At 36.9% G+C, this 22,895-nt stretch overlaps 2 protein-coding genes across 2 annotated transcripts; one reads left to right on the top strand and one right to left on the bottom strand.

The window, feature by feature from the left end:
• Positions 1–267: 267 nt before the first annotated feature.
• On the top strand, positions 268–18,236 carry LOC132106846 (phosphoribosylformylglycinamidine synthase-like). Its single transcript, XM_059512885.1, has 29 exons — positions 268–398; positions 1,033–1,160; positions 1,582–1,714; positions 1,812–1,917; positions 2,004–2,202; positions 6,019–6,124; positions 6,219–6,359; positions 7,290–7,414; positions 7,895–8,023; positions 8,112–8,243; positions 8,336–8,464; positions 8,892–8,965; positions 9,117–9,273; positions 9,362–9,423; positions 9,508–9,669; positions 9,754–9,858; positions 10,067–10,198; positions 10,301–10,531; positions 11,096–11,276; positions 11,691–11,773; positions 11,878–12,034; positions 12,199–12,318; positions 13,101–13,246; positions 13,371–13,578; positions 13,666–13,757; positions 13,983–14,097; positions 14,280–14,426; positions 14,546–14,686; positions 17,186–18,236. The coding sequence occupies exons 2-29, from the start codon at positions 1,037–1,039 to the stop codon at positions 17,491–17,493; spliced, it is 3,945 nt and encodes a 1,314-aa protein (XP_059368868.1). The 5' UTR covers positions 268–398; positions 1,033–1,036; the 3' UTR covers positions 17,494–18,236.
• A 152-nt stretch (positions 18,237–18,388) lies between these two features.
• LOC132107282 (E3 ubiquitin-protein ligase RNF170-like) lies at positions 18,389–22,524 on the bottom strand. Its single transcript, XM_059513515.1, has 6 exons — positions 22,291–22,524; positions 21,337–21,403; positions 20,912–21,020; positions 19,993–20,066; positions 19,414–19,524; positions 18,389–18,955 (listed from the first exon to the last, which is right to left on the bottom strand). Exons 1-6 carry the CDS (start codon positions 22,434–22,436, stop codon positions 18,665–18,667), a joined length of 798 nt encoding a protein of 265 aa, XP_059369498.1. The 5' UTR covers positions 22,437–22,524; the 3' UTR covers positions 18,389–18,664.
• Positions 22,525–22,895: the final 371 nt, after the last annotated feature.

Below are 22,895 nucleotides of genomic sequence, written 5' to 3'. Positions count from 1 at the left end.
CATATAGTCCTGAACTTTCATTTGAAGTCGTCTAAATTAATCTTTCATATGATTGGCCCTCAATTGTATCTCCATTTACTGTTTCCATTCAGATGAGAGTCAGTTCCTGCGTCCCAATGTGCATACAATCCACCCTATCTGCCCTAAATAGTATTGAAAATTACTTATACCACATATAACTTAGGATGGATACTATGCACATAGTGACGCAGACAGTGATATTTCTACGATCTAATCAAGCACAGATATGTGCGCATGCGCAAAGGGGCGGGCCCTTGTGGCGGAAGGTTCGTGTTTAATCCACTGAGGCACGTGGATCTGAGTGGCGTCTGCAGTGGTCAACATCATTCATTACACATCTGACGAGTCTACCAGAGGACAACTCGAGCAGCACTTGAGTAAGATACTTAACTGTCATTTGGAAGCAGATACAAGTTATAAACATATTGGTTTTACTAAATTACCATTACAGTATTTATTGTTAATGGCTGTGATATAATATGCACCGAAAAGTTTGTAAACTACTCGCAGGCTGTTAGTTACTTCTCGACAAACTTCTCAATGTTCAGTTGGTACTTATTAGTATATGATTTCTTATTGTTTACAGTGCATACTTTTAAGAGTGTTTGTCGTTGTATTATTCATTTATTCGTGCCATTTAAATTAAGTTGACCTTTCAGTCTAACCCATTAACATTATACTTTTAACTGAATATGTGACCTCTGACTAGGCTGAGGTGATTGTCTGCCTTGTGATGCAACCCACAAATTATTTGTTTGACCCCTGACTTAGTTCATCCCTTATTCGACATAAAAGCCAATTATTACTAGTAGGCTAAAACATTTCTCTTTGAAATGAATTGACTAAGCAGAGATTTTTCTTCTTCTTCTTCTTCTTCTTATTATTATTATTATTAACTGCTGATAAATTTAAGGTAAGTCGGGAAATGCTTTCCCTATTATGCCCCAGTATACATTGTGAAAATAGTATTCAGCACTAGTTATTAATAGTCTTTTTCTGTTTTTCTTTCAGGATCATGCCTGTCGTGCAGCTCTACAGAAGAGAGGAGACTGGGAAGGGTCGGCTTATACGAAGAATCGCACAACTGTATCCAGATGTCACGATAACATCAGAGCTTTGCTACAATGTAGAGCTGGACGGTGAGAGAATATTGTTTAGAAATAGCAAAAAGTTTAAATCACATTTATTTGCATTGCATTTCACAATACATATTGTTTCAAAGCCATAATAAAAGAAAAATAACAGTCTAAATGCTGCAAAGTTCTTCAGTAGTGAAATGAATACAGTTATAGCTGTAAAGCAGCTCTAAAAAGACTAGACATTATTCAACTCGCTTTTAAAGCTAATCTATTTCAGCTTAAACTAGTTTAGTGTTGATAAAGTTTAGTTCAATAACTGTCATGGTTTTAGAGTTGATCAATTATGACACATTAAATTCAGCCATAAAGCAGATCTAAGGAAAGCAACAGTGTCATCATGTGGCTCAGTTTTGTTCAAGTGTTGTTCTCATAGATTAGTGTATTTCTTCATCTTTGTTTTCATCATCTCTTTCTCTCCCAGGGTCTGACTCTTTGAGTGTGGAGCATAAAGATATTTTGTGCTGGTTGTTCAGTCCTCTTTATTCTGTCAGTCTGTCTGAGAAGCCTACTTTAAAGCCAGAGGATGGGGCAAGACTGGTGGAGATTGGACCCAGGTAACATTTACCTACCACTGTCTTATCATGATGGTAAGGTATTGTGATCTTTATTAATACTCACTCACTTGTTTCAATTATATCTTGACCTTTGTAGGTTGAACTTCTCCACTGCTTGGTCCACCAATGCAGTGTCCATCTGCCGAAGCGCAGGCCTGAGTCGGGTGACAAGAGTGGAGCTCTCCCGCCGGCATTTGATCAAGGTCAGCAGAACAGCTTTAAATAGCTTTACATGTCAGTAAGATTTTTTTTCCACCCATTTTGATTAAAAACTCTCTCTTTCATCTAGCCCCAGGAAGGACATAATGGTGTATTGGAGGAGGGAGAGATGGAGAGACTGATTTGCTGCTTGTATGACAGTATGACCGAATGCATTTATTCCCAGCCAATCACGTCTTTTGCTGTTGATATTCGGCCACAGGAAGTATTTGAGGTGGACATTCTAGGAAAAGGTCGTGCTGCCTTAGAGAAGGCCAATGATGAACTTGGTAAGAAATGTTTTTGTAGACTAAACCACATTTCCTCTTAAGAAAAAAACAAAACAAAAAACCTTGATACTGAGAATATTTAGCTTGGAGTAGTGTTGTCAAAAGACCTGGTACTTCAATAACAGGTCGGTACAAAAAAAAAATGTTTTGGTACCAAGTTTTTTTTAAGTACCGGTGGTACAGAGTACCCGGTCAACCCGGTTCTTGATGCACTATCCGAAAGGTGCATAGATGCGCTCTCTTCATAAAAGCACTGAGATGTGACAACATCAAAAGGAGGAAAAACACCAAACTAACAAAATACTTTAAAGACAGACACTCAGATAAAATGAAAGAGTTCTAGCAAGTTAGTTTTATTGTGTTTCCCATACATTTATTTATTTGTGGCGCCCGCCACAATATCAAAACTGACAGCCACAGATAGATTTTCCAAAAGGCCTTGACTTTGTTGAAAAAAAATGAGCACTGTATGAGTCAAAGTCGAAAAACAACGCGGGTGTTTTTATATCACTGTATTTCTTAGTGGTCGACCGATATATCGCCTAGGCCGATATTTGACATTTATCAAATATCGGCATCGGCAGATACGTTTTTCTGCTTGGTCAATGTGTTCGAGGCGGGACTTTTATTTTGATGGCACACCTGAGCGCACACAGTGCTCACGCTCTCTCTCGTTCGTCGTCGCCGTTAACAGTTCTGTCTAATATGGATAGAAGTCTGTCTAATAATCAGATAGAATGGTTAAACAAAGGAATTAATGTTTACAGAAAGTATTATAACAATTGCTTTTATATTAGGCCTATTAGTAATAGAAAGGCAAACATTATAATACTTTCTCGTTTGACATCAGCATTAAGCAAATGTGCATTTATATAATTTAAACAAATCTTTGAATGACTAATGAACATTTAATTTCACAAACCTTGCAAACTTAGTCAAATCCAGCTGTGAGATCTTGTAAAGTGTTTATGTGTATCCAGCATGATCATGTGTTCTCTGTGTGACAGTCTGTCCGTGTGAATTGAATGCTTTAAACTTTAAACTCGTGAGAAAAACAGTTCTGGGCTTTTTTTTTTTTTTTTTTTTAAGCCAACTTAGTTGTTATTCTTGACTTTAAAATTCAAAAGCCCTTTAAAATTAAATATGTACACAGTTTGGTTTAAATAGAAGTATAGTTAAAAAAAAAAAATAATTAATTGGCATGTTTTTGTGTTTTGCTTTGGTACCGAAATTGGTAAAGAGAACCGTGGATTTTCACTGGTATCGGTACCGAATCCTGAAATTTTGGGACCGTAACAACATTACTTTGGAGTACCATGGTTTTACCTAGTGAGAGACAGATTTATCAGCCTATAGTTAGTCTTTAAGACACTATCCACATCATCCCATTGGCAAAATAACAGAAGATGAAAAATATGGGAAAATTTCCCATCTGTTAAATCTGTTAAGTACTAGTATAACCATCTGATGATGTCGTCTTATGATTTTAACATTATATTACAAATACAAGGATATAAAACCAGTTGCAGTATCACATGAATTACATTAAAATGACATTATTCTTAAAGACTAAAGAGACTAATATTTGAAAAATGATTTAATCAACTACTTTAAGAACTGTGTGTAGGCAGTATTCAGTGATGAGATTGGCAACTCTTCTACAAATAATGATGCAGTATTTTAAGGTCACATGAGGCTTAACATGATTAGAGGAAGAGTAGATGTCACGAGATAAGAGGGGCCTATTTGATTAGATCACGCGGTGTGTGAAAGGAAAGAATGAATGACTGTTTGAAAGACTGTATGCAGGTTCGTCACACCAAAGCTCATTGCCTACATCTCAGATTAAAGAAGGACTACAAGCATGTGACATCCTGAACAGTCCTTTAAAATGTTAATGTAGGCCTATTTCTGTTTTAAGAAGGGGTCAGAATAGTTTTTCTACATAGAATTGGCCTTTTTACTAAGTCTGACCAGGTTTTGTTCTTTGATGTTGTACTCTACTGTTTAAAAGTTTGGTGTCAGTAAGTTACATTTTTTGTAAAGAAATAAATATTTGTATTCAGCAAGGAGTCAAGGCCAAATTAAATTGATCAAAAATGGCATTAATGATGTTAACATTATAAAATAATAAAATATGTGCTGTTCTTTTGAACATTCTGTTAAGCAGCTGTTTTCTGTTTTCAACATTAATAATAAGAAGAAATGTTTCTTTAGCACCAAATCAGCATATTAGAATGATTTCTAAAGGATCATGTGCAGTGTTGGGAACATTACTTTAAAAAAGTAATTAGTTATAGTTACTCACTACTTGTTCCAAAAAGTAACTGAGTTAGTAACTGAATTACTCTATAATAAAAGTAACTCGTTACCAGGGAAAGTAACTATTTGCGTTACTGTAAAAAAAAAAAAAAAAAAAAGTTGCTATATGTCAAAGAATTGAGAAATAAGTAGAACAGACAGGTGTTCGTACATAACTTTCGAGATTTATTGCACGTCAATAGACAGCAAGAGTTTTATCCTGCACTCTTTATAAGAAAAGTGTTTTTGGCCACTAGCTTTGTAGATGCGTGTGTCACACATTACATGCACGTTCTTGCCTTTGACTACAATGAATTTAAAGTAGTGCTTATATCTCCACCTTGAAAATGCCAACTTTTCATCGGATTGCTCCTGACTCACCATTTCTGCTGCTGCTGCGAATCTCTCTGTAGCTGTTGCGTGTGTGTGACTGTGTGTGTTTGGCACCGCTGGTGCGTGTGTGTAAAAACACTGGCTCTGATTGGCTACCATGAAACATATGACTCTGCCTTAGCCAATCATAATCGCTTACCTCGTTATTAACCCACCTGCTCACTCGCTGTGTGAGCCAGGGGTGCGTTCGGATTGCATATTAAATCAATGCATAGTAACGCACCGCATTTAACGTTCAGTAACGTTAACGGCGTTGTAACGACGAGAAAAGTAATTAATTAGATTACCCCGTTACTGAAAAAATAATGTCGTTACCTAACGCCGTTCTTTTAAACGCCGTTATTCCAAACACTGATCATGTGACACTGAAGACTGGAGTAATGGATTCTGATCGTTCAGATTTACCATCGCTGAAAGAAATTATATTTCAAGATATATTCAAATAGAGACATCTTTTAAATTGCAGTGATATTTCACAGTGTTACAGTTTTTACTGTATTACTCTCACCATCGTCAAACGTTTGAACAAAAGTTCATGGAATATCTCTCTGTTTTGATAGTTTTAACTGCAGTTTTACTTCAATTATCCAAAGAAGCAGTACAGATTTGTATGTGTCGCTTACAATAGCACTTTTTTTTAACAATTAATTTGTTCATGCTATTATTATCAATCAATGTTAACATCATCATTGTAGTATCAAAAGTAACAGTTTCCAGTACAATATTAAATGCATTAAGAACATTTTTATGCACTTACAGAAATTTTATGACTTGTAATAATGTTCCTATCTACCTTATATTTCCCTTAAGAGCAGGCGCAACCATTTGTGAATTGTATGGGACTGGCTTCTGGTGTCATTCACTTCCAGCCTTTTTTTAGCTTTACAAAACGGCTTGTTTTACTGTTTGATATTGCAAACTGGTGTCTTGTCTTATATTGTTTTAATGTATTATCTTAATAATGAACTAACTAGTTTGTAGTGTAAACAGTTTAGCCATTTACTGCACTTTGGTATTCTTTTCATTATTTCCCTTCTGTGGCTAATGAACTGGAAGTCTCACACGTTCACAGAAAATGGCTTATTTCTGTCTGTCTGTCTCTTTTTCTGCATGTATGAGCAGGGTTGGCGTTTGACTCTTGGGATCTGGACTACTACACTGCACTCTTCCAGAGGGTGAGAAGGAATCCCACCAGTGTAGAATGCTTTGATCTGGCTCAGTCCAACAGGTGCGTGCTCTCCAGAGAATAAACACCAAAGGAAGTCTTTAATCTGCAATAAACATGGACAATGACAATCTCATGCTCTCTCTCTGTCCTGCAGTGAGCACAGCCGCCACTGGTTCTTCCGAGGGCGAATGATCATTGATGGAGAAGCGCAGGAAGAGACTCTCTTTAGTCTTATTATGGGCACTCAGCACCATAGCAACCAGAACAATGTCATCAAATTCTGTGACAACAGCAGGTTAGATGCTTCCAGTGTTGGGGAAAGTTACTTTTAAAAGTAATGCCTTACAATATTGCGTTACTCCCTAAAAAAGTAACTAAATACGTTACTTAGTTACTTTTTATGGAAAGTAATGTTACATTACTTTTGCGTTACTTTCACGTTACTTTTTAAATATGAGCAGGGCTTGATTGTTTTTAATATAAGAAGTTCTATTTATAGCAAATGTAAAAGCCCTTTCACACCAGAAAGTGTAATAAATAAACCTCAGGCTGAAGGAAAAGTAAATTCACTTCTGTACAGTAGAACACAGGAGAAGAAGGTTCAACACTCTTCAGCAATAAAAAAAAAAACAATGAAGCACAATTGTTAGTTTATCTAAAGTCATTTTTTAATTATGAGTATGGTTGAACTGGATCATTAAAGGTCAGCAGCAAAGACACTGTTAATAAAATGGGAATAGATACATTTGTGTTATTTATTATATTTAGTTATTGCAGGTTTGCGTCATATTCTGAGTTTGCATTTCACTGTTTTGATTAATTTTGATGAATACTAAATCTGTTTTGTTTTTTGTTTTTTTGTGAGTGGGATGAATTAATGCACATTCACATTTAGTCTAGAACTACAGTAACATGTTCACACAGCGCACACAACGCTTCCATACTTCCGATTTCTCCCAATATGGGAACAGGAGGCTTGTCAGTCAAAAAATGGGAATACAAAGTAACTGGCGTTACTTTTTTGAAAAAGTAACTCAGATATTTTCTTGTAAATTAAAAAGTAATGCGTTACTTTTCTAGTTACTTGAAAAAAGTAATCTGATTACGTAACTCGCGTTACTTGTAATGCATTACCCCCAACACTGGATGCTTCACTGTGAAAGTCAACCCATTTAAACAGTGCTTGGGCAGAATTTCTAAATATGTGGTTTTTGTGTGTTTGTAGTGGCATTAAAGGCATGGAGATGGAGTGTATGTATCCCACAAACCCTGCGCAGGCCTGTCCATATAAAACCCGGCATGCTACCCGACACATCATCTTCACTGCAGAGACGCACAACTTCCCCACTGGTCTGAGCCTAAATACGTTTAACCTGATTGCTTATTTACAAATGTGTAGAGGCCAACCTAAATTAATTTAAATGAGAATTAAAATTATTGTTATTAAGTTATTACTGACAGCATGGTTAATAAGCAAAATATTAATTGCAGCAATTAAGCATTCAAATATTTTTGCTAATATTTCAATAATATAATGCATCAAACAGTGCTATGCTTTAATAATAGTAATAATTATATAACTTTCAGTATTTTTATATCTAGAATTTTCTTTCATTTGTATATTTTCAGTTTATTTTAATTTCTTAAAATAACTTTAATAAAGTTTTCTTAATTTAGTGCTTTTGTTTTTGAAAATATTTCTGTCACATAAATTCATTTAATTTTGTGCAATATAATATTTTATGATTTCTTTATTTTTATTTTTTGTTGACAATTACAACAATAATAAAGTTTATATTTGAGTCATAAAATGCTGTTTATTATTCGCAGGTGTTGCTCCATTCAGCGGAGCCACCACAGGTACTGGTGGACGGATCAGAGATGTGCAGAGTGCTGGAAAAGGTGGTCATGTGATCGCAGGCACTGCTGGGTACTGCTTCGGCAACCTGCATATCCCAGGTAAACCCTAAAACTCAGCTCAGTTCATTCTTTGCCATATTTTGTTTCAAAGCAAACATTCCCATATCTGGGTCTTTTCTCTTCTCAGGGTTTGTGCTCCCGTGGGAGGAGGAAGGATGGGAGTACCCATCCAGCTTTGCTCCTCCACTCCAGGTGGCCATAGAGGCCAGTGATGGAGCCTCTGACTACGGAAATAAGTTTGGGGAGCCAGTTCTAGCAGGTGAAATATAACATGACAGTTGTCATCTGGTTATTTGCAGTTATTAGCTTGTATTTACAGTTGTTTATTTTTTTCTTTTCTTTCCCATTAAGGCTTTGCTCGTTCCTTTGGGATGCGTTTGGCTAACGGTGAACGACGGGAGTGGATCAAGCCAATCATGTTCAGTGGTGGGCTAGGCTCTATTGAGGACCAGCATGTGAAGAAAGAACAGGCTTCACCAGGTACACAAGGATACACCTAATGCACCATAATTAGTTTCAGAATTTCCATTTAGAAATTTATTTATTTATTTCTGTAGTGGCGAAGCTGAATTTTCTGCCACCATTACTCAAGTGTTCACTGTCACATGATCTTTCAAAAATCATTCTGATGTGCTAATTTTGGTGCTCGAGTCATTTCTTAATATCAATGCTGAAAACAGTTACTGCTATTTTGTGGAAACCATAATACAATTTTAAGTTGAAAAGAAACAGTATTTATCTTTACCGCTACTTTTGATTCATTTAATGCATCCTTGTTGAATAAAAGTATTAATTTCTTAAAAAAAACAAAAACTTAATGACAACAAACTGCATGGTAGTATCTACAGTACAAACAGCTTTTTTCCCTTCATTCATTCTGCCATTTCTTTCCTCTTGTCCCGGGCAGGTATGGAGGTGGTGAAAATTGGAGGTCCTGTATACAGGATCGGTGTTGGCGGGGGAGCTGCCTCTTCTGTACAGGTACACAAAAATTTCCAAATTAAATTAATTTATAAGCTGCTAAAGTTCAAGGATTTATGTGTTTACAGAGCATGTCTAGGTGTTGCATAATTTTTCATAGACTGTGCAATGAACGTAATGTGTACATGTATGTATGTATGTATCATTGTAGGTTCAAGGTGATAACTCCAGTGCCAGGGATCTTGGCGCAGTCCAAAGAGGAGATGCTGAAATGGAGCAAAAGATGAACCGGGCTCTTAGGGCCTGCCTGGAGCGAGAGGAAGGAAACCCCATCTGCAGCATTCATGACCAGGGTGCTGGGGGTAATGGTACGGGTGAAATAATTTTTTTTTTTTTATTTACCTACTCAACAACACATGTGTTATAATGTATAAAAACATCTTGTTATTTGTGTAGGTAATGTGTTAAAGGAGCTGAGTGAGCCTGCTGGTGCCATTATCTATACTAGCAAGTTTAAGGTGAGATAAAGTCTTTAATAAAATGTCTGTATCTTCATTTTCATGTCAAAATATTTCATATACATATTTTACCTAAATACTCAGAGAGGTGACCCCACCCTCAGTGTTTTGGAGCTGTGGGGGGCGGAGTATCAGGAAAGTAATGCTCTGTTGCTCCACCCCTCTGACCGGAGCTTCCTCGAGAGGGTGTGTCAGAGGGAGAAATGTCCTGTCGAGTTTGTGGGCAAGATAACTGGTGATGGCAAGGTGAGTCAAACTACCTTTTTTTAGCTAAAGATGTTTTTTGGGCCACTTCTTGACACATGCTTATGTACATGTATTGCTCTTTAGATTGTGTTGGTGGATGACCTGTGTAAACAGACCAATGAGCTTGATACTGGCCGGAGCCCTGTGGATCTGGAGCTGGATTGGGTCTTGGGAAAAATGCCACAAAAGGTTTAAACTTTACCAGACATGGCCTAAATCTGCTCAAGACTTCATTAAGAAATTGACAAAGAAGTTAGAAATTGTGGTACAGTGCACCCTCTCTTGGCTGGTTTTTGTACTGCAGTGTCTAGTCTCCCAAATTTAAGTGATCAAATTACGCTTTTTGGATTTACTTTTATATTGCTTTCCACTCAATCAGGTCTACATATCGTTTTAGGAGTTTGTATTGGAGCGAATGGCTGTGTCTCTGCAGCCTCTCTCTCTCCCTGTGGGTCTTTCTGTTCTTCCAGCTCTGGAGAGAGTTCTCCGGCTGCCTGCAGTGGCCAGTAAGCGCTACCTCACCAACAAGGTACAATACTCACTGCTTAGCACATGCATTATAATATATGACTTTTGCATTACATCTAAAAAATTAAATGAAATCCATTTTACGCAAAACCCTCTGTTCCAGGTTGATCGATCTGTGACTGGTCTGGTTGCGCAGCAGCAGTGTGTGGGTCCTCTTCACACTCCACTGGCTGATGTAGCTGTTGTTGCCCTGTCTCCGTTCAGCCTCCAGGGAGCAGCCACGGCGATAGGCGAGCAGCCAATCAAAGGGCTGGTGTCACCAGCAGCTGGGGCTCGTATGGCTGTGGGAGAAGCTCTCACTAACCTGGTGTTTGCAAGAGTGTCTGCTCTCAAGGTGAAGAAGCCTTTGCATTTTTGAACATGTTAAAGGTATGGTTCATCCAAAAAATTCAAATTCTGTCATTAACTATTCGTTTCAAACCCGGAAGATCTTCATTCATCTTCAGAACACAAACATATTTTTGATGAAAAAAAAATGTATTCAACATGTCAGTCTCTGATGTGCATTCACAACAGTACCACTGCATGAAACGGAAGAGAAGAAATTGTTGAAAAAAGTCATTATTTTTGTTTTCTTGGTGCAAAAAGTATTTTTGAGGATTCATAAAAATACGGATGAACCACTAATGGCACATGGACTATTTTAACGATGCGCTTACTACCTTCCTGGGCCTTTAACATGTTAGTACCATTGCTGTCTATGCAGGGTCTGAAAGCTCTCGGGTTTCATCAAAATTATGTTTTCCAAAGACTAAGTTCTTGCAGGTTTGGAACGACATGAGTACTTAATGAGAGAATTAAAATTTTTGAGTGAAAAATTAAGTGACTGGTGCATTAAAACTGGGGGGAAGAAAAACATATACTTGTCACCCAAGGATACCTGTGCATATCTTCTCAGGATGTAAAATGCAGCGGTAACTGGATGTGGGCTGCTAAGCTGCCAGGAGAGGGAGCGTGCCTGTGGGAGGCGTGTCAGGCCATGTGTATAGTGATGGGTCAGCTGGGAGTGGCTGTGGATGGGGGAAAAGATTCACTCAGCATGGCTGCACGTGTCAGTGGAGAAACTGTCAAGGCCCCAGGTACCAGTGTTAAGCATATCTAAAGTAGGGATGGAAAATAGTCGATTCTTCTAACACATAAAAAATGAAAGTTGGTCACGTCACATGTTTTATATGCTATTGTTTAAAAGCTTGAGGTTAGTAAGATACATTTTTATTAATAAATTAATACTACTGAGTTAAATTGATAAAATTTGCAGTAAATGTATTTAAAAAATCAAAATAAATGCTGTTCTTTTGAACACACTATTCATTGGAGAATCCTGATATAAATGTATCACAGCTGTTTTACTTCAGTTGGGTTCACTAGTATTCAACTAGACACTTGCCCTTACACATACCTAGTTTCATGTGATTTTTTTATTGTAGACTAAATGAGACATTTCCTGCATGCATTTTATGTCGGACTACAAACTGCTCTACTTGTGTTTTTAGGCTCGCTGGTTATCTCTGTGTATGCTGTGTGTCCTGATATCACAGCTACTGTGACCCCTGACCTGGACGACCCTGATGGCAAATATTGATCCAATATCTTTACCACTTTTAACCTCTCATATCAGTCTTATATTTCTGCTAGTCCATACTAGTGTGTTCATCTCTAATGCACTCTCTTCCTTTCTCAGGTGTGCTTCTGTATGTGCCAGTGAGCTCAGGTAAATACAGGCTGGGCGGCTCTGCTCTAGCTCAGTGTTATGGGCAACTTGGAGACAGCAGTCCAGATCTGGATCAGCCAGAAAAACTCTCTGCTTGCTTCAACACCACACAAGCATTGATTCAGGGTCAGTATGTGCTATTATTATATATATAATTTTTTTTACTTTATCCATAAACTGATCTAGGAACAGTTTTTGCTCTTTCTCAAATAGGGCCAACTCTGTCAATTCTAAAAGCACAACAGCATTTTATCCCTATACAATCTGTTGATTTTAATTTTATATTGCAGATCGACTACTGACTGCAGGACATGATGTCAGTGATGGAGGGCTCATTTCCTGTCTACTGGAGATGGCCTTTGCAGGGAATCGTGGGATAGATGTTGACATGCCTTTAGAAGGCATTGATGGTTAGTAAAATAAAAAAAATAAAAAACTTTTTCATTAAAGCTACTTGTGTCAGCCATCATAAGCCAGTTTCCATCTGCTTTTCGTTACAGTCTGCATAGAAAATTACCACATGTTCATTTTGGACGGGGGTTTTTTTCACATAAAATGTGTAAACTGATTTGAGGTTTATGCACTGTTTCCGAAAAAAAGTATTTTGATATTATTTGTGCTATTAGCGTATTCATATTTTTAGTTCGTTTTTATGTAAATCAGTGTTTTACTAGTCTACTAGTCACTTAACTGTGCACATCCTTATTTGTGTGAATTTTTTTATAATTTTTATTTTTTTTTATGCAAGGGAAGACGTTTCATTATCTTTATTAAGGAAATATGAAAGATACCCCATGATTTACTCAGACTCAAGCCATCTTAGGTGTACAGTAAATGTATTTTCTTCTTTCAGGCGAATACAATTAAAGTTATATTAAAAATGTCCTGGCTCTTTCAAAGTTTAGAATGGCAGTGAATAGGAATATTCCACACAGCTCTAGTGGTTTAATAAAAGCCCTCTGAAGCGAAGCGATTCATTTGTGCAAGAAAAATATTCTTAATTAAATTCTTATAAAATATAATCTCTAGCTTCCGCTAACTGTTGCACGCCTGTTCATAAGAGTGTGGCAAATTAGTATGTGGGGTGGGGGGTGTTAGATTATTAGGATTTTTCGCAAGATTACATTTGCAGCTTCAATGGAAACATAGCTATAGATATTTACTCATGTATCTCCTCATTCCTCTCTTTCAGTGATGGAGGCTCTTTTTTCAGAGGAGCTAGGTCTGGTTTTGGAGGTGTGTGAGAGAAACGCATCGACTGTCTGTCAGAGATACACACATGCTGGTCTCCTCTGTCACAGAATTGGCAGAACATCAGGTTTTGGACCCGATGCCAGGGTGAGCGGAGTCACCTAAAAGCATATGCATGGATTAATGGAGCTCAGTGGAATATTATTGGAGCTCAGTGATTGCAGAGAAAGCATTTAAAAACTGCTGATTTCTTCTCCATATTGTCTTGTAGGTCAAAGTGAGTGTGTGTGGACAGGAAGTGCTGAATGAGCGTCTACCCACACTTCGGGCCATATGGGAAAGCACTAGTTTTCAGCTGGAGCGACTGCAGGCTAATCCACTGTGTGTCCAAGAGGAAGAAGAAGGGCTTGCTTCTCGCAAACAGCAGTACCTCAAGCTCACCTTTGACCCCTCCCAAACACCCATCATTAAAGAGCTCTGTGAGACCATGAACCCATTTTACAATCTTGAATCTTTCCCATATTCATACTTGACCTGTATGTTAAAATATTTGACTTGTGTTTCAGCATCAGGGAAACCTTGTGCAGCTGTTGTGAGAGAGGAAGGCAGTAACGGAGACAGGGAGATGTCTGCTTCTCTGTTCATGGCTGGATTCGAGGTAAAGATACACCTACACAAAGAAAGATTCAAGATTTGTGTTTTTAAATGTATATGTGTGTGAGTTTGTAGTTAGTCATTTTTTATTAAAATAATTTAGGGACGATGTTTGTTCACCAATATCACATATGCTGCTTGTTTGCTTTTAAACTTTTTCATTTTAACTGCTAACAAGGCTGAGTTGAATTATTTTGACATTTGACTTTTTTTCTTGTATGATCTGTAGGTGTGGGATGTCACGATGCAGGACCTGTGCTCAGGCTCCATGACCCTTGACCCCTTTCGAGCTGTGGTGTTTGTGGGTGGTTTTAGCTATGCAGATGTGCTGGGCTCAGCTAAAGGTGAAAATCACACTATTGCATGTTGCAGCAATCTTACATATCACTGCTGAACTGTATGTTAGTTTTGCTCCATAATGATAACAAGCATTAACTCTTGCCACTCTGCCTACTGAAAATGTCTGCATCTTAGCACTTGTTCTCCAGCTGATGATCAAAAGCTTTGACTTATTCTTATTCATCAGGGTGGGCTGCCACAGTGACCTTTAACCCCAAGGCTCGTGAGGAGTTTGAGCGCTTCCGCAATCGTGATGACACGCTGAGTCTAGGAGTGTGTAATGGGTGTCAGCTCATGGCTTTGCTTGGCTGGGTGGGTGAAAGAGAGGATGGAGGTGAGAGAGAAACATTTTAGTTTCGCCATATGTAAATACCTACAACAGCCTCAAGAGTTTACCTTGTCCCTTCTTTTATTTTAATAAATTACATATTTTTTTGTACATTTTTATCGTAGGTTCTGATGTTACTCTGACCCATAATAAGTCTGGTCGGTTCGAATCGAGGTTTGTGAGTGTAGGTATCCTGCCCTCTCCAGCCATCATGCTTGAGGGAATGGAGGGATCTGCTCTGGGCGTTTGGGTCGCACATGGAGAAGGTTAGAAATATGTTCATTGTAACACTATACTTGACAATTGCATTTACTGCTGTTGCAAGTGAGTTCCAAAAGTATGAGACCACTAAAAAAATAAGTAAAAAAAAAAAAATTTAAATAGTTTACAAATATATATACTTTGTAATCATATTTTCTTTCATTATAAATTATTAGACTTTTTAATAATTATTTTCATTATAAATACAGTAGTGACCAAAATTATTAGAACACCTGACAGGTCTAAAAATATTAGCTTTTTGTTAGTTTTTTGGCCTCCAAAAATAATGTTCATGAAACATGCAGATGGTTGCTCTGAGCACAACAAATATCAGATGAATTGAGTCATACTGTTTTTATCCCCTTTTAACTTTAATATTTGGTATGTCCACCTTTTGCAGCAATTACATCGATCTGGCAGTGTCAATATATTTCCTGAGAATTTCAACACTAACGTTATCTCGTGCCTTCTGCAACTCTAGCCAAAGGCTTTCCATTGAATGTATAAAAGCTTTGTCCAGTTTATTTTCCAACTCAACTCAAATTTGCTCGACGGGGTTGAGGTCTGGATTTGAGGGGGCCATTGCAGGTAGTTCCGGCAATAGTTAGAAGAATGTTTAGTCATTTTCCTCTAGGAAAAATAAATCCAATCCCAATAAGACGACTCCTAGAAGGTACTCTGTGCCTCACCAGAATATTTTGGTATAGTTTCTTCTCCATGATGCCATCAATGTTCACTCAGTCACCTGTTCCTGAGGCTGAAATGGCACCCCACACCATAATACTAACCCCTCCATGTTTAACTGTTTTTTTTTTTTTTTTTTTTATCTCTTCCCCTCCCTCTGTCGAACATACGCTCTTCGCTTGCACTGGTCAAACTTGGACTCATCACTCCACAACACTTTATGCCAATCTTCCTTTGTCCATTTCTTGTGTTCTTTTGCAAATTCAAGCATATCACTCTATTTTTCTCTTTCAGTAATGGCTTTTTACTTCTATTCTGCAAACAAGTCCTCCTCCTCCCAGTTTCCAGTGCACAGTTCTTGAACACACTGTTGCACCGTTAGTCATGAGGTGTTGATTTTGTTAGGCAGTCCTCATGAGGTCTTTCTTCGGTCCTTAAGATTGAGAATTTAGAGATGCTTCACTTTTCTGTCTGAAAGTTTCTTTTTTTTTACTCCCCCCTTTCAGTTCTGGTGTGAATTGGTGGCATCATGGTGGTATAAAGTGTACTTTAAAGTGCTTGGACTGCATCTCACGTCCTTGGCTATGTGGCAGTAACTCCAGCCAGCATCAAAATGGGACTTTATTTGAACCTGTTGCTCACTCATTAGCTCCTTCTTCACCTTAGCCATGTTCAAAGAGCAACATGTGCTCTGTACATCATAGGCTTTGTACTTCCAAAAGATTCACAAGCTGTGTCCTAAGACTCTTGCCTCACCATCAGTTTAAACACGATCACACCTGAAAATGATTACACAAGTAATTTGGCTTCTTCTGTGAAGGAACATGATTGTGTGACATTGACAGTGAAATAGGCCTAGCTTGTTTTTTTGTAAGAAAAAAATGACCTAAATCTCCTTATGATGGCTTTATTCTATGGTTCATAGAGCATAATGATGACATAATATAATAATTGCTGTTAATGCTGTTCTTAGTCTGTTTGATTTCATCTTTAATTGATTTTTCCGTACATTTCAGCCATATGTACATTACTGACATAGTCACCACTGATAAGCTACTACTAAATATATTGTAGAAACATATATTGTACAGATGCTTTGCAACGATTTGTATCTTGAAAAGGTCTGTACAAATAAACTTGAATTGAATAATGATGACTTTATAGATATTTCATTCATTTTCATTTATATTGTAATGGCCAGTTCAACAAAAACAACTGAAACCTTTTAATATGCCTTGTTCTTTTAAATTTGGACACCACTGTATAAATAATTTTAAGTTCAAATGGTTTTATATATATATAATTTTTTTTTAATCAAAATTGAACTGCTAGAATTTTTGTTAAAAGATTTATTTATTTAATTTTTAAATCGCACAACGGATGCACTGTATGTTTGTCAGGTGGATTGTTAGGTAGAGGCTTCATTACGGCTTATAGTTAGATTTCTTTGTTGTTCCTATTGAGGGATTTTTGAAATCAAACCTCCTCATGAAATGAAATCAAAATGGACTTTATTTACTTTGAAAAGTTTGCTGAAAGTTTATCCACTGAATAAAATGTGTTTTTAATGGTAATCTTTAATCAAAATCTGAACATTTTCTTCGCTCTGGAATGGCATTCCTTCACCTGTTGACGTCAGTTTAACAGCTTGGCAAACTTCACCAACTGTTAGTGAGAGACGGAGAAGATAAAGGCTAAAATTAAACCCCGCCCTCTATTCAATATTCTGTTTCAGTTGGAAAATATGTCACAACACTGAAATAAAGTTGGCAGCAATTTCTGGTTCACACAGACTTTAAAAACTCTCTTTTGTTCTACAGGTCTGATGCAGTTTCGTTCTCCTGAGGCTCAGAAGAAGCTGATCGGTGCCTCTTTGGCTCCTCTGCGTTATGTGGATGATTCGGGAACCCCGACTGAAATCTATCCCATGAACCCCAACGGTTCTGCGCAAGGTATTGCAGGCATCTGCACAGCAGATGGCCGTCACCTGGCTATGATGCCCCATCCAGAGCGGGCCGTGCTGGGCTGGCAGTGGGCTTGGGCCCCTCAGCACCTCAGAGGATCACTTGAGGCCTCACCGTGGCTTAGCATGTTCCGTAATGCTGCAGTCTGGTGTCAGAGCTCCTAGAGATATGCTACTGTACAGTTGTGATAGACAACTAAACAAATAGGCTAACTAGACAACTTAAAGGGATAGTTCACCCATAAAATTGTGACAATTTACATTTTAAACCTGTATGCATCTTTCTTCTGCTGAACCAGAAATACAGTATTTTGAAGAATGTTGATAGTCAAACAGTTTTGGTTCCTATTGACTTAACATTGTATTTTTGGTCCATACAATGAAAGTCAATGGGAACCAAAATATTTTGGTTATCAACATTGTTAATATTATTTGAAATGACACAAGGGTGAGTGAATGATAGGAAATGTTAATTTTTGGGTGAACTACTGCTTTAAGATTCTTTTTTTTAAAAATGTGGATGTTCTTTCGACTGACTTTTTGAGATCAGACAGACTTAGTTTGTATTCAAGTAGACCTAAAATGTAGAGTCCTGCTGGAAACTGATGCCTCAACATATACATCTTTGAGCATTTTTGAAATATAATTCCAATTTAATGGCTGATTATGACCTATTTTCCATTTAAAAATCCAAAATATACATTCCAGAAATTAACTTTGCACTGAGAAAAGTTTTGTTTCTGAAACACTAAATTAACGTGCTACATAAATTGCATTATCACCATTTATTTAAAAAAGCAAAATATACATTCCTGAAATTGTATTCAACTACAAGTTTTTGATGAAACACTGCAAACACACTTCAAAGCATTAAATTCAAAGCATTTAATAAATTCCTGATAATAAAATGTTTGGTGTGTGTGTGTTTGTGTGTGTAAGGGAAAATGCGCAGCTAGAATCAAGTATTCAGACACCATTAAAAAACGATTAAATGTGTGTGTGTGTATATATATATATATTATATATATATATAATTTTTTTTTTTTTTTTTTTTTTTATTGGAAACTTGCATACATTATTTACAATACCGCTTTTCATTTATTATATACAATCTGTCTTTAATAAAACACCTTTAATTTCTGTTTTTAAAACATAAGAACTCTACTCATCTCATTTAGTGCTGTATGTCCATTCTAGACACCATCATTGAAAATCCATGTTCAATAAGATCAAAGTGCAGCAGGCCATAACACTGTTAACCTTTGCCAACAAGGTTGATTGGTGTAATTTCAACATGCTAGTAAGCACACCATCACTGTCCTCTACAATGTGTCAGTCAGCACACCCTGTGTGACGGAGTGTGTTCTTGTCCTCTGCTGCCCCAACTGTGGTTGATGTTGATAATGCAAATGACAAGAAGGAAGACCACTACAAAATCATCCAGTGTGCTCAGCACACTGGTCAGTGGTCCAGGAAGAGTCTCTGTTGGGGAGGCCAAAGACATGGCAGCGCCAAATCCACAGACTGCCACCCTCAAGAGAAACAGACACACCAGGCCGCCCATGTTTCCCAGCCATCGCCCCAGAAAGAGCAGGAACAGGGGTGTATCACACAGGTAATCCTTTACCTAAAAAAGGAAAAGATGACAATCATACTGTAGCATATGACCTAACATGCAGATATCAGTGTGTGCTGCATATCTGAACAATAAAAACATGTCCATGGGTGTCTTCCAACTGTAGGAAACTATGTCCTTCCAGGCCTGAGGTTTCATAACCTTTGTGGCATCAGGAACTAAAATAGGTGTGGTGATGTGATATAGTCCAGAGCAAATAAATTGACAAACTCTCTGCTGAGAAGTAACAATGGTAACTGTACAAATTTATTGGGAGTGGCACAAGTTTTTATCAACACAAAGAATGGTTATATAATGTAGTTTTTCAAGTCAGTCGTCACCTGGTTTTGGGAGTATTACAGTAGCTACAATCGCATTGTATCCCAAAAAACAGATATGTTTTCTGTTTGACATGGCATATAAAAAAGACACACTATTGCTTTAGACCAACTTTAAGCAAGTGTTTGTACCTGTCTTGGTGCTCCGGAGTATCGCTTGTTATAGTCTCTGACATGTTTGAGCACTTCTGTCTCTTTACAGTCAGTTCTGGTCTCTCTGAAGAGATGGCACATCTTATTTACCTGAGAATAAAGAAAGAATAAAAGACAAATAAAATGAGAGCTTTACTTTTTCTGTATATACACACACAAACACACATATACAGTAAAAACAGTCATTGTGAAATATTAATACAATTTAAAATAGCTGTTTTCTATTGTAAAATCCTTTATACTGTAATTTACTCCTGTTATGGCAAAGCTACATTCAGCAGCCATTACTCCAGTCTTTTTTTCTCACAATCCTTGAGAAATCATTCTAATATGCTGATTTGGTTCCTTAAGAAACATGAATTATTATTGTTAATGTTGAAAACAGGTGAGCAGCTTAATCGATTTGCACAAAAATGTCATTCACTACCATTTAAACATTTAGGGTAAGTAAGATTTAGGAGAAAGAAAGAAACATTTTTTTTTATTCAGAACTAAAATATAAAATAAAATGCATTTATTTTTATTCAAAAAGCGTGTATCAGCTAAGAAATCTCTTACCATCTGTCTGCACAAAGGACAGCTGATGGCATCTAACCAGGAGCAATGTTTCCAGTAAGATATCAGACATGGTGCTAGAGAGGCAAAGAGACAGAAGACAGATAAGTGTGGGCCTCTCCTTTACCATGTGCCAGAAATGTGTTGTTATTTTCAATAGGTCATTCTAAACTATTTTTATCATATAGATCAAAATAAATGTGCTTTTCCACTGAAATGCATTGGCTTCAGTGATTCAGAAATGTCATTTGGATTCCACCATTCACATCAACGTCAAAACCACACAAAAATATGGTTTGTTGCTATTTATGTTTTGATCCAGTTAAATCTGGTACATCATATTCAATTAATTTTTTTTTCTCAATAGCAGGTATTTAACATAAAGGAGCTGGTTGGGTTCACTACTTTTTATTTATTTAGTAGAGTTGATGTGACTAGAAGGAATAATAATAATAAATATTGAACAAGTAATCAAACCGGAAAGAGACATGCAGCACATATTATTTTTGTTGCTTGTATTATCTTTAATGTGCTGATTTAAAGCCTGTTGTGCAAGAATTATTATCCTAAATCTACAAACATTCCCTCTCTGAGTGTATATTCACGTGATCTGGGTCAAGTGAGAGGCTCGGCTATCGTAACTATGGCAACAGTATAATATTAAACTCCATATACAACACTGTAGAGTCACATGACTGGGTAAGTGTTCAGTGCTTGGAGTGTAAATGGCCACCACCATCTGCTCTCTCACAGTACGCAGTTACATTAGTCTAAAGCACCTTCAGCTAAAGTAAACCAGCATGATGATTAACACTAAAACACTGAAATTAGATACTGTTTAATGCAAATGCTCTTTTTATAAATGTTTTATTTATTTATTTATTTTTGCATTGATGTGTGTTTTAAGTAGGTTGATACACACCACAGAATAGATGCCCACAGTTGGTCTCTACAGGATAGATGGCAATCTGTAAACAGACAGGGCAGTGATTGTCCCTGTTGCCTGCTGGCAACCACATTTTAGGTAAATCCTGCAAGCATGAAATTAAGATTATTTATCTTGATTAATATTCACTTTTCTAAATTCTTAGAGTAACACTATAAAAAAAAGCAATAAATGAAATTTTATATAATTTACAAATATTGTTCTGTTGCATGTGTCATTTATTTCTAGGATAATGTTTGATTTTGTAGCATTGTAGTATCTTACTGAAATAGACATTTCTAATCGAAAATGCTGCATTTAATTATAAATAATAAAATAAAATACACAATATAAGAATTTTCTAGTAGTCGTCAGACTTTTGGAGGCCAGTACATGATGTGTGTGGGAATGTGTGTATTCACCTCTCTTTTGTTCACGTGAGGATTGTGTGGCTGGCCTTGACTCCTTATCTTTGAGAAAAGAGAGGACCTTCACAGGTGAGAGATGCAGTTATTAAAATGCAGTACTGTGGATTTTGTGTTCAACCATTCTGTTGAACTTAGAGACTTCAAATCACAATCCAGGACTTATAAGGTCATCATCATTATATGTGCAAGGTGAATTAAAACATCATCATTACAGTATCATCAACATTTATTCATCTCAAACTTTTGTTACAAAATTTATTACACTTTTTTTTATCAATGAGTAGTCTGTATAGGCTGACTAAGTCTGGAAGAGCATGTATGAAATCGAAATCTAGCTGTCCGACACACCTGTGTGTTTTACTCACGCCAGACAACGCAACATCAGACAGCCTTAAAGTTAATCAGCCTTTGAAATATGTCAGTACTGAACTAACATTTGCCTTTGATATGAAAATAACTATGTTTGCATCTTATTATAGATTGATTTCCTGCAGTTGTTATCTTATACATCATCCTATGTCTTTAAAAAAAAAGCACAACATTGTGAAAATGATCCTGTGTGAAAGTATTTGAGAATTGTAAGACTCTGAGTTCAGTTTAGAATTGAATAAAGTGAACTGACATGACTAAACTGTCTGATGTCATAATATTTTTAGTTTCTGTGTGGTGCCTTTTATTGCCCCACAATACTATAACACAGTTAACCTGCAGTCTCAGAACGTGCACTTCACCATAATACAATAATACATTTATAGCTATATATAAACATTTCATTATTTATAACATGAATAATGTTGCATATCATTCAAACATTTAAATATAGCCTTATATCAGAGAAAATCCTCCAATGGCAGCATTTAAACAATCAATTTACACAGCAGATAGTTTCAGATTGGATTAGTGGGCACACAAATGTGCATGAAAACACAAATAGTTCGTCTCTCTCACCTGTTGTTGAAGCTGTGAATGGTTGGCATGTTTCTTGTTCGTAATTCAGTTGCTTTCTCTTGTGGAAGGCAGAGACTGGAGTGCTTTTTCACTGTTCCATTGTACACAGTAAATTTGACAGATGGGTTAATCATTAACCAGGACATCAGTCGCCTTTTGTGGAGATTAGGTAACTATAATGATTCCCTGTTGGATTTTCAAAATTCAGGAAACTTGCTTGCAACCTTACAGGCCTTTACAATATGTTAATGCATGTCAAAATCTGTTTATTGACTGTATTTGCACTGAACAAAGCCATGGCCTTTTTTCGGTCTCCAGTGTTGTATTTTTGTCATGTGACCACTATCGTAGGTTCAAAGACACAGGTTGTAAGTCTCCTCCTATTTTAAGTAGGTTAGGTGTCTGGTTAACCTGTCAATGGTTTACTGTAAGTTTACACATCTACGCTGTCCCATATGGATGACCAAAGAAAGGCATTTGATTTCACTGGGGTGCCTGGAACAATCATGCAGGGCAATCCAGCAGGTTAAAACAATTTACACTGCTTTAATACTATACTAATACTATAGGCTTATTATAATACACATCAAGCCTCAAATATATTG

The sequence above is a fragment of the Carassius carassius genome, chromosome 27 (assembly GCF_963082965.1).
Source record: "Carassius carassius chromosome 27, fCarCar2.1, whole genome shotgun sequence".
NCBI lineage: Eukaryota > Metazoa > Chordata > Actinopteri > Cypriniformes > Cyprinidae > Carassius > Carassius carassius.
Note: the sequence above shows the minus strand (reverse complement) of the source record. Positions and strands in the feature narration are given on the sequence as shown.